Here is a 12,656-nt window from a genome sequence, read left to right as displayed (position 1 = left end):
AAACATACATTTACAACCAGCTCATTTACTCACCTCTATCTGGCAATATAGTGCCACACAAGCATTAACATAACCACTCTCTCTCTGTCTTCCACCCAGGCAGACCCTTACTCTTTACTGGTTCAGTCTTTCACACTGAGCAGTACTGTGCAACTTTACAACACAGAGAGAAGTCATGCACATCATCACGCCACATCTCCCTATGCATATCATGATTTTATTATTTTTTGTTTTTGTATTATTATCAAGACACCCTGTAGACCCTGAAGATGGAAAGGAGGGGTGTCAATAATAATAAAATGTATTTATTGTGTGTCACCTTCCTTTTTGGAATGACTATTTTATTTATCATACAAAATAAACACTAGGCCTCCCTGTTTTTCTTTAAGGACTTGTGTGGCACCAGCACAGTTTGTAAATTCTCTTCTTCCTGTTTTCAAAAGGGTGATGTTATAGAATTTCCTTTAACATGCATTACAGGCAAGCCACCAGATAGGTACTGAGCTCCTGAAGGACCAAAGAGAAGCCCAAATAAAAAAATCACCAAGTGGTCATCACATTAGGAAAGTGCCTTAGATGGATACCACCTTCCTCCTTAGCTGGTATTTTCACTCGGGGAAAGAGAACTGAATTGTGTTATACAATGCATAACCATTATTTATACCAAGACTATACAATGGACAGGCTATAAAGTTAAACCCCCAATGGCCTTATGAACAATGGTAGCAAAACCCTGACCATATCTAACTTTTTATACATGTATATGTTGATTATACTGGATGGATCCAGCCACCCTCCCACAAACAGTAGGTTTAATTGTTGGCACAAGGGCCAAATCTAGAGAAGGTTCCTGCTGTAAGGAGATGATAAAGGCAATGTCTGTCTAGTCCCCCCCTCCAAAAAAACACCTTCTCCATCTTCAATTCTGTTCTGGAGGGTCTCCCAGCCCTTTGGAACAGATTTTATTTATTTACTTATTATTTGATTTATATCCCACCCTTCCTCCCAGCAGGAGCCCAGGCAAACAAAAGCACTAAAAACACTTTAAAACATCATACAAACAGACATTAAAAGAAAACAACTTTAAAAACATTTTTTTTTAAAAGCTTTGAAGACATTAAAAAAAAGGTTAAAAAACATATTGTTTGGGGGGGGGAGTTTAAAACCATATCAAAAAGCAGTTCCAACAGACTGAGATAAGGTCTCAACTTAAAAGGCTTGTTGAAAGAGGAAGGTCTTCAATAGATGCCGAAAAGATAACGGAGTTGGCACCTGTCTAATATTTAAGGGTAAGGAGTTCAACAGGGTAGGTGCCCCCACACTTAACGTCCGTTTCCTATGTTGTGTAGAATGGACCTCCTGATAAGATGGTATCTGCAAAACGCCCTCACCTGCAGAGCACAGTGATTGACTGGGTATATAAGGGATAAGAAGGTCTTTCAGGTATCATGTCCCAAACTGTATAGGGCTTTGTACACCAAAACCAGAACCTTGAACTTGGCCCGGTAGCAAATGGGCAGCCAGTGCAATTCTTTCAGCAGCGGGGTGACATGTTGGCATTACCCTGCCCCAGTGAGCAGTCTTGCTGCCGCATTTTGCACCAGCTGCAACGTCCGGACCAACCTTAAAGGCAGCCTCATATAGAGCACATGAATGGAGGTTACCAGTGCATGGACAACAGTGGTCAGGCTATCCCGGTCCAGAAACGGCCACAGCAGTCTTACCAACTGAAGCTGGTAAAAGGCACTCCTAGCCACTGAGGTCACCTGGGCCTCTAGCGACAAAGATGGATCTAGGAGCACCCCCAGACTACGGACCTGCTCTTTCAGAGGGAGTATGACCTCATCCAAAGCAGGCAACTGACCAATTATCTGCTCAGGAACCACCAACCCACAGCACCTCCGTCTTGCTAGGATTCAGACTCAGTTTATTGGCCCTCATCCAGGCAGCAGTCCAGGGTTTGCATGACCTCTCCCGATTCAGATGTTACAAAAAAATAGAGCTGGGTATCATCAGCGTACTGCTGACACCTTGCCCCAAATCTCTTGGTGACCGCTCCCAAGGGCTTCATCTAGATGTTAAACAGCATGGGGGACAAGATGGCACCCTGCGGCACCCCACAGCACAACTGCCAGAGGGCCAAAAGACAATCACCCAATGCTATTCTCCGAAAAAGACCATGGAGATAGTATCAGAACCACTGTAAAACAGTGCCTCCGATACCCATCTTACCAAGTCGGCCCAGAAGGATACCATGGTCAATGGTATTAAAAGCCGGTGAGAGATCAAGTAAGAGTAACAGGGTCACAGTCCCCTGTCCTTCTCCTGATAAAGGTCATCCATCAGGGCGACCAAGGCCGATTCAGTCCCATAACCAGGCCTGAACCCAGACTGGAACGGGTCAAGATAATGTTTCATCCAAGAGTACTTGCAGGGGGCACAGGGGGCTGTAGGGGAATATTGTGGAAATTATTTCCTCTCCTTCCACCCAAGGGAACATCTGCTTACCTGAGTTCTGCTCCCCACAAATCTGTATCCAACCCAAAGTAATTAAACCATGAATCTGACATATGAATGTTAGCCCAGTGGTTCCCAACCTTTATGATTATAGGACCCCCTTTGTAAGCTCAAAAAAATTCCATTACTCCCCCCATGCTAATTGTATGTTAATTGAAAAAACTGCATGGCAAGATCACATCTCCAAATAAACCTTTTCATTAAGAGCTCCCTGCAGACAGGGAGATGTTGCTTTCTTTTCTTAATGCATAGGTCCAATGAAATTGGTATCCCTTTCCACTCCTCAGTATGAAGATGTACAGTGAGTGACAGCGCTGGACTAAGATCCAGGTTCCAATCCATGAAGGCCACTGGGTGACCTTGGACCAGATGAGTTAGGGTCCTCCAGATGGATAGGCTTGATTACCTTTACCTGTAATGCTCTGACTGACTTCCTATCTGATATGTCTTAGGGAAGCTTATCTGCCCCTCCTCCTTCCGCCCTTTCCTCTCTTCTCTTCTTCGACTGTCCAAGAGAGAGGAGACACCTTTGTCTCTGCTCTCTCTCTCTCCTGAGCCATGAGGGCGACTCCCAAACCTGGGTGTTGTGCCTCCAACTTAGTTAGTTAGAACTAGGTATGCCTTTTTATCTACTATGTATTTCTATAAATAAAGTAGCTTTTCTTATTTTACTAAGTCTTAAGTCTCAGTGATCTCAATGCAGGGTAAAAGCCTGTGAACCGCCCAGGGAGCTTTGGCTATGGGGCGGTATATAAATTTAATAAATAAATAAATAAATAAACGTACACACTGGCACACAAACATTTCAGACTGTTCCATTCTCTGCTTAACAAATATACAAATTTACACAACAACAACTCCCTGATGTGCTAATCTTCTATCTGCAGGGAGGTGTTCCTTTCTTTTTTTTAAAGTAAGGGTCCAAACAAATTGGTATCCCCCTCCCCACCCACACACACAGTTTGAAGATGTACAGTCCTGTCTCCCAACACCAGTGGGTGACAGTTTTGAGCTGCTGACCTTTAAAAAAAAGAAGCAGCAGCAGCAGGAATGTGGTGGTGATGGGGATGCTAAATTGTGCACTGCAGACAACAAGGTGGATGGATTAAGTTGGGCGGTTATTGCTTTTAGGCCTTGGAATGATCATCAGCACTGATGACTTAGTTATCATGCACTGGGAGAATGAGAGCAGAGCAGATCATTGCACGCACGCACACACCTGCCCCTCCTGCAAGCAACTGCAAGTGTGCATGCATTTGGGCATGTGGGGAGGGCAGCCTTCAACTGCCACAGCATCTTGGAGAGAGAGATTTGGGGTAGGGTGTGTAGGTGGAAGAAAGGGGAGATGCTGGCACACACACTTAGCCTCAGAGATAGGGGTGCAAGCAAGTTCTGGGCTTTCTCACTGCCCCTTGGCTCCGTCTGTGCCTAAGGTGAGATTTGGGCGGCCTCGCAAATAAGACTATTTTTTAAAAGGAGGTGGCAGCGAAGCAGGAGCCAAGAAAGGCAGGCATGCTGGTTGCCAAGAAGGAAGGAGGAAAGCAGCTTTTCCTTGCAGCCTTGTTTCTTTTTGCTTCACAAAAAGCCTCTCTTCTTCTGAGCAAGGGCATTGTCAGCAGTGGTAGTGCGAGGAGCTGGGAGCTGGCAATAGTAATCCCCTCTTCTTCCTGGTAGCTCCATCCTCAGTCTACTTCAGTGACTGCCATGTGTTTTATAGACAGACACCTGCCCTCGGCATGGCTGGAAGATGGTCTGCGACTTCAGCAAAAGTCCTCTCTCTTGTTTGGAGCAAGGCGGAGGTGTTGTCTGCAGCGACAGTGGGGAGCAGACAGCATCCAGGGAATGAAGTTCTTTTTAAGAATAATAGTAATAATAATAATAATAATAATAATAATAAAACCTTTCTTTACTGTTCACAGCCCCCTCGGATTACTTCACAGCCCCCTTGTGGGTCACGGCCCCCAAGCTGGGAACCACTGATTTAGCCTATACTTTTCTCCATAACAGTTTTTCAAATATTTCCTTTGGATTCTCTAGTTAGCACCAATATATCTAAGTCATGTGAACAAATGTTTTGAAATAAATTAGCTTTGGATTCATCTGATAATGACATTCGTACAACAGCACTGTGATAGTAAAACTATATTGCATATTGCATGGTATATAGGCTAGAACAGACTGCTCACTTGCTGGATCATGCAAAAGTGTTTTAACTGACTTGTAAACACTTGCTGATAGTCATGTAGGACTCTATTTAGCAGCAGTAATGTTATAGAATAGCATGCCATGTTTAACTGCATTTCCCTCAGAATCCTTTTGTCTTTTAAATTTTGTATTTCAAATGTTTTGCATACATTATTTGTACATTTTTAATTACAGAAAATAAATTCATTTTTAATCCAAACAATAAAAGGCAACTGCTAGTACAAGAATTTGACAATGTCTGAAAGATTTCTTGTGTGACGCATAAGAACCATGATCCAGCAGATGATTCCACTGAATGCTGCTGGGACTTTCCCACCCTTGGCCACAGAAGAGCTTATGCTTGTAATTCTTTGCTTTCCATAATTGGCAAAGGAACCTAATTATGTGGGTAGTTTGCTAGACTGCAGGCACTGGCAGTGTTCAGACGTAATGCTAAATCATGGTTTAGCATTACAAGGATGAACTGTAGAGAGACTCCTCATGCATGGCCACTAGTAGCAGTTCATAAGCTTTCTCTTCCATTTTAGAGTAACAGAAGCTTGTCATGATGTCTGATCCAGGACAAGTTGTAGTTAGTCTCAACTATGGTTAGTGGAAACAAGCCAAGTTCAAACCATAGTTTATAAAGCTAGCTTGTTTTCACCACACATAGCTAAGATTAATGACACTTTAGGCTCTGAACGTATCGCTACTTGGTGGTTAATCTAAAACATAAATGAACGCTTCTGTTCTGCTCCTCGTGGATATGCCAGAGAAGGGCTGGGGGGAGCAGCAAAGTCCAGTGGCTTGTCCTCCCAACTCTAAACCATGGTTTAACATTACATGCAAACCAGGCTAATGTTTACTCCAAACACTGGTGGAGTTACGGGGAGAGGGGGAAATGGAAGTGAATGTTATAGAAGGGCAAATTAAGTATTTTTAATCAATATTATGTGGTTTTGCAGTGTTTATAGCCACAGGATACATTAAAGTTTTAAGAGTCTGCACAACAGCACAAAAAAAAGACTAAAACACCTGACTCCCACCATAACAATAGAATCTACACTAAAGTTTGTTCCAGGTGATAATTATATCACTGGCAGGGTGAATGATGGAAAGGCACTGGGAACAATCTACAGCATGACAAAGAAAGGGGGTGTCTTAAGTGTCTATGGTAACTGATTAGCAACTGAAAAATGGAAATGGACTGCCTTCAAGTCGATCCCGACTTATTGCTACCCTATGAATAGGGTATTCATGGGAAGCAGTATTCAGAGGGGGTTTACCATTGCCTCCCTCTGAGGCTAGTCCTCCCCAGCTGGCTAGGGCCTGCTCAGCTTGCCACAGCTGCACTAGCCAGCCCCTTCCTGGTCCGCAACTGCCAGCTGGGGGGCAACTGGGCTCCTTCGGACTATGTAGCTTGCCCACGGCTGCACAGGTGGCAGGGCACGTAACCCCTGAGCCACTCACTGGGGAGGTCATCTTTAGCTGGCCCTTGACACCCAGGAGACATGAGCGGGGATTTGAACTCACAGACTCTGGACTCCCAGCCAGGCTCCCCTCCCCACTGTCCTATACCAGCTGTGATTAGCAACTAGAGTGAGTTATTTCTTTTGGCAGTCTAAGGTTTCTAGTAAGTCTGCATGATTTAGTCAGTAGATAAATCAACTAAAAATTAAGATTAAAATTTGTCTCCGTTGATTGAATATTGATCAGGCTGAACCTAAAGGAATACTTGTTTATTTTTAAAAGTTATTTTGGTTTTGAGACATTACTATAAAACGTCTCTTAACTTTCAACTTCAGAAAGCCCTTTCCGCACTGATATCCGCCAAGGAACCTCATGTATCTGCCACAGAATATCTGGACATCGGAAAAGGTTTTGCGATATGTTTTACAAAACTTACTCAATTCACACATGAATTGGCCAGGCCTGCGGAGCTTCAGTTTCATACAACATGAATAAGAGTACACACTAGAAAAAACACACACATAAACATGCAGCTATGCACTGCAGAAGAAAAATTAGTAGTTGGCATGCTGTCTTTTCAAAGAAAGTTCTCTGCCATTGAGGAGTCCCTGATTAAGCCAGAATTCTTCAAAATCAGTTTGGATTTGGGGGGGGGGGCAATATTCCTTCTCTCCCAAGCAGTGGTCCTCAAAAAAGCATCTGTATTGGGGATCTGATAACATGCAATACATCCAAATTTAACTAAAGAACTGTTTAAACACAAGTTTACATAAAAACCTTTGATGGCAAGCCCTAGTTTCAAGTTAATTTTGAAAATAGCCAGAAGCCCATATATTTGAAGCAACAATGAACTTACATCAGCTTTTTGTAAAGTAAGCATTTTCAGCTTTTTCCAATCAGGCCACGGTAAATTCTTTGCTTTCTAACATCAATTAGACCAGGCACAGCTATATAAGAAAAAGGTTATTTCAGTGAATGTTCTATTTTTATATACAAAAACTCCAATGCAGCAAGGAGGAATTCGTGGATAGAAATTGATTTCCACACACTTTTTTCACCTCAGTCATATTTATATGAAGGTGCGATAGAAACGACTTCTTGAACCTTCACAAACAGTACTTACACGAAATACAAAAATACCTGAAAACATCAAAATTGCACAAAGAGCCCTCCACCACCAGCCTAATCAATCAAGAAACCTCCTTCTCCCCACCCAAGAAAAGATGGTCAGCTGACAGGTGCCATCATCAGTGGGGTAAAGGTTTTGCAAGAACATCAGTACTCATGCTTTGGTACAGAAGTACAGGCAACGCTAGAAAAACAAAAATGTGATGTATTTTTACCCTCAGTTTGTATTGACCTGATTTACATGTAAATGTAATGCTAAAAATTCTGCTTTGTATTAGGTGCACATATTTCTGGCTCACACTGTCCCCTCTTTTCAGCGTGGCTAAGAGGAAGAGATTGGAAAGTTTTGCTTCCACTTTATGTATTAAACTTATATCCCACCTCTCCTGCCAAAGGAGCCTAGGATGACAATACACAAACAAACCATGACAACTCATTGGCAAAGCTCACCACATGTATGTATGTATGTATTTATTTATTTCTAACCCACACTTCATCATAATCGCTCTCAGGAGGAGGTACATTAATTGAAACTCAAACGAATTAAAACAATCATGCATAAGAAATCCACTTAACAATAACAGCAGGTAAAACCATGAACACCCAAGTCCAGATCCTTAAAGCACAGAATGGATCATAACGTCCAGCTAAGAAGCTAACTAAAATGAATATCCTGCAAACAAATGGGTTTTTATTTGGCACCAAAATGACAAGAGTATGTACCAAGCACACCTGTAAGGAGAAGGCATTCCACAACTGGGGTTTATTAAATTTACATATGTATGAGTCTCCCCACCCTTGCACACACACAGTCTCTTTGGGCAACCCATCATTAAACTAGGTTGTCCCAATTAACCATAGCTTCCTGTTTCATCCAAACCAGGAAACGATCAGTCACAGGTCCAAAACAAGTCAGCTCCAACCCAAGATTTTCATTTGTTCAAATGGTACAAACGAAGTGGCATACCGACAACACAATCCAGAGGAGAGGTGTATGTCTGCAAAACCCTGTTACCATATCATACCTGTTTCTGGAGGCACTGCCTAAGATGAGAAAGCAAATTTCTGTGGTAACCCTTGCTCCATTCTTGTGGCAATGAGAAATTTTAACAATGATGGTTCTATCTGAAAGAAGACCAACACCTTTTTGGTCCCTTCCAACCGTCCAACAAACTTCCACCTAATCCCAGATATGAGATCAGATAGACTAAATGAAAAGAAGTAAAAAAAAGGTCTACACCGAGCCGGTCATAGCTCAGAATCTCAAACTGAGGAACCTCAGGAAAACAACATACCCACAGCAGTGGGAAACTGCTCCATCAGCCTCAGAATGAACTACCAATACAAGTGATGAGGTGTACACTTGCCTATGTTAAATTGAGTGACATTCAGTGGAGAGAGAACATCACTGCAGACCAAGACCATAGTCACAACATCCAGGCATCATGGATTGGTCAGGGGGAATCATTTAATACGGTGCTGTAGGGAGATCTGATTCAATCTGTAAGCTGTGCCTTTCTCAGCTCTAAGACAACATTTGTATATTTTTAAAAACACTAATTTGCCAAATTCATCATTGAATTTTAATATGAAATTTTGTCAACAGAATAATAACTGTGGTTCAGTTAGTACATACCAGTCATCTATTTTGTTACACTCAAAAGCAATCACACTAGTTACTGCACGACCTACAGGAAATGTGCCAATAACCACAGGGAGCAGTAGCTACACTTGTGTCAGATGATCAGTTCTCTCCCAAGGGAAGGAAATAATAGCTCATACAGTGACATATCATTCTTTATTAATCATTCAGCTCTTCTTCTGCAGGTCCTAACTCTCTGAACATTTCCTTCATAGGTCTGAAAACATTTCAGATGTATATGTCTGGTAACCTCCAGACATTACTGATGAGAAATCGCCTTCTCCCATATCAACCTGACAATCAGCAGGTGAGGTTCTTAGTGGTACTTACTCTCAATGAGGTGCACAGTGCAGGGGCCCAAGGAAAAGCCTTTTTGATGGTAGTTTCACAGCTATGGAATGATCTGCCTACTGAAGTGTACCTTCCCTCTACAGTGTATTCATTTCAGCAACAGGTGAAGATGCACCTCTTTTGTCATGCTTTCAGAGCTGGAGAAGTGTGAAGGGGGGCAAATCAGTTAAATGTGATGCTGCTGCTATATTAGCTGTGTAGGTATTTCATACGAATTGCTTTAAGGATCTTATTATGCATTATGTTTTATTGTATTTTATTACTGTTGTGGTGTTTCAGTGATCTGTGAAAAGTCACTGTTCTTAAAAAAACACATAACTCAAACAAGGGACGTGCATATAGCAAACAAGAGCTCACCACCAAGTATAGCCTTACATAGCAATTTATTTGTATTTTAAAGGAGGTCCACCAGCACTAGAGATGTGAAGGCCTTGGGAAAAAAATAGAAAAATTCATGGGGAAAAGAGGGAGGGTTGTCTGATTTGGGGGGGGGGTCTTTCTTTTTTTCCCCTAGGCCATCACATCTCTAGTTGGCACTATACACATATACAGTCTTTACAACTAGAGAATGACTAATGGCAGGAATTTGCTCCATACATGTCTAAGTCACAACAGCTTAAACAAAACCCTTACAGTGTAACGCTTATAGCTTCAGTACAAGATGTTGCACTGTCTCTGTACTGGTACACAGATAAACTGGAACTTTTACCTGCTCAACTCCTCTACACAGCCAATTATAAGACTCAGTTCCCTTTACAGATTCTCCATTATTGATTAGGCAGAAATAAGAAAACAAGCTCTTCAGCTTCCAGAGATGGTTTCAGGTGGCACCTACTCAGGTAGCAGGGCTACCTTGCAGGAGCAAGTGTGATATGCCTCTTTCTGAGAACACACAGGATGCAAACAGAGAACTGAGAGACACCAGAAGTAACTTCCATAGCTCTGCTATCAAAATATACCACTACTTGGAATGTTTCTTGCCCAGCTCTGCACTTTCCTTCTAGACTCCACCAGGTCTTCAAGTATTTCCAATTATCTTCTCAAAGGAGTTCTACATTTGGCAAGCACTGAATACAAGCTGGTAAGATGCTGCACAATCAATAAGATAAAGTGGGATTTAAAAAATCTGCAGATTTCTGATCAATACTTATTCTCCCCCAACCATGAATACTCATAAGATTACATGCATCAGCAGGAAACCAGTTTCCCACCATAAATCCAATCAAATTGCCCCAATTTATCACTAGTAGGATCAGTGCCACCAACTGTTTAAAAAACAATTATTACACTCCCACAACACACATCACTTATTTCCGCCCATTATTCACACACGTCATGTCAGGCACACTCCCTGATGTATTTCTCTGTCCCATTACTAGTTACTAGCCAAAATAATAATGCTTAGTATTCATGTATCACATTTCAAATATTCAAAGCACTCAGTATTCTTTACAACAACCCTACAAGATTAGGCCAGCATTACCTTCCCAACATTCACTTATGGAGTGGTTCAACACACAGAGAAAGTTATCATCGTTACACATATCCCCAGCCCCTTCTCTTTTACAATCATAGTCAGGAGAAAGGCACTATAAGGACTTCTTCCCCCTCACCCTCCTCCCTCCTGTGGAAGCGAACTGTTTTGTTTAGTTGTTAGATTTACACCACTCCTTTACTGCATCATGGATCTCAAAGGAAGATTACTCTGAGTTCCCATCCTGGCACTAACCACCAGGCTCAGTCCTGCTGGGCTCCATTAAAGTTGCTGCATCATGTGCCTTTGGGACTGCCCTTTGCTTACCACACACTCCCCCTTTCCTTGACCTGAGGGATGTGCGTAAGGCTAAGAATACAGGAGTGCTGCCTTATACCTAAGTCACACCATTCATCCACTTAGATCACGGCTATCTGCTACAATGACTGGCAGCAGCCTCCTAGATTCAGAGCAGAGTTTCCTTCAGCCCTAACTGGAGATGCCCGAGATTGAACTTGGGACCTTCGGAATGCAGAGTAAGTGGGCTAGCACTGAGATACGGTCCTCGCTCCCATCTACAGCCCCTCTCCAATATCTTTTGGTCCCGAATATTTTGCCAGTGGTGGCAGCCGAACAGATAGGAAGCCCCTCTACCTTCTTTCTCACCTTGGTGGTTAAACAGCCTCCATATCCGAGTGAAGAGGATTCCCATGCTCAGGCGGCGGAAATTCAGGCTGCCTCCGTGCAGCTCCACACTCCTCCCGGCCTCACTCTCGGTCTCCTCCGTGTTCTTCCGCCCGGCCTCAGGCCCAGGGCGGCTCAGTCTCGGCCCCAGCCCCCAGGCACAGCCCAACTATGAGGAGCAAGGAGAAACGGTGCAGGAGAAGTGTGATGGCACAGGCCCTGCACCTCCGAGGCTGTCGCCGTCGCTCGCCCCTCACTGTTCCTTACGGACATTGCCGCCGGCCTTGCCGCAAGTACCCCCCCCCGGGTCCTTTCTCTCTCTTCGTTTGTCTAGGCCTCTGCGCTCTTAAGAGAGAGGATGGAAGGAATGGAATGAGCCCCGTCGGACACCGTCTGAGGGAAACAGCGGGAGCGAGGGCCCCGTCAGCCAGCCGCGTGCACGCGCTCACTACTAGCACTCGCGCCCGCTGTCTGTCGCTTTTCTATCCCGGCGACTTTGCCCGGGAGAGAGAAGCGACCGAGCAAGCAGCAGGGTGGGAGGGGCTTAGGGGGAGGAATGCTTATTAGCATGTCAGCATTCCAAACCCTTCATCGATCTCTGTGTGGGCAAGTGCTAGAAAGCTCCGTCACTCGGTTCGGCCTTACTAGGTGTCTTGGGGGAGCGAGGGCGGGGCTTAGGGAACTGAGGCTTTTGTGTCCTCTTGGAGGAGGGGTTCTTCTTTGCTCTTTCAAGATGTTCGTGTTATCTTTTGAATCCTCAATTTAAAAAATGGAAAAGGCAGCTTGTTTGTTTAGGAAGAAGCTGTTACTGCTTCTTCTTACTGCTTCTTCTCACTCCCCTCCGGGCAAGATGGTCCTGCTGCAGATGCCCCTCTGGTGACAGCTGGGGGAGGGAGAGAGAGGTGCCACTATGATAGGGCTGCCATATTGTCCGGTTAGCCGGAGTTTACCCATGCTACCTGGTGCCCACTTCACTCATTAGGTGGCCCGGATTCCCAGCTTATATTTTTAAAAAAGCAAAAGCAAAACTCTGCCCCTTGTGGATCCAGAGATATAAAGCGACATGTGGAGGCGGTTTCTGCCCATGTTGTGAGAAATCAGCCTATACCCACCTTCCATTATTCTTAGCCAATGAGATACACTACAGGTGGCATGGGGAAATCAAGAATTCAGGTCTCCCTGTCTGATGGATATGCAGAATCTAGC

At 43.8% G+C, this 12,656-nt stretch overlaps 1 protein-coding gene across 2 annotated transcripts in view; it reads right to left on the bottom strand.

Annotated features, from left to right (window-relative positions):
- The window catches only part of ARL5A (ADP ribosylation factor like GTPase 5A), a 29,970-nt gene extending 17,912 nt beyond the window's left edge, over nt 1–12,058 (bottom strand). The window contains exons 1-2 of one of the 2 annotated variants that reach the window (XM_061608783.1): nt 11,433–12,058; nt 7,028–7,118 (exon numbers count right to left, since the gene is read on the bottom strand). Coding sequence is in view for 1 of the 2 variants with exons in the window: in XM_061608782.1 (XP_061464766.1) it covers nt 11,433–11,478 (46 nt within the window). In the remaining variant the exon portion in view is untranslated. The remainder of the gene's footprint in view (nt 1–7,027; nt 7,119–11,432) is intronic. The other variant, XM_061608782.1, reaches the window with a different exon arrangement.
- Between the last annotated feature and the right edge of the window lie 598 nt (nt 12,059–12,656).

This window comes from Rhineura floridana, chromosome 2 (assembly GCF_030035675.1).
Source record: "Rhineura floridana isolate rRhiFlo1 chromosome 2, rRhiFlo1.hap2, whole genome shotgun sequence".
Classification (NCBI taxonomy): domain Eukaryota; kingdom Metazoa; phylum Chordata; class Lepidosauria; order Squamata; family Rhineuridae; genus Rhineura; species Rhineura floridana.
Note: the sequence above shows the minus strand (reverse complement) of the source record. Positions and strands in the feature narration are given on the sequence as shown.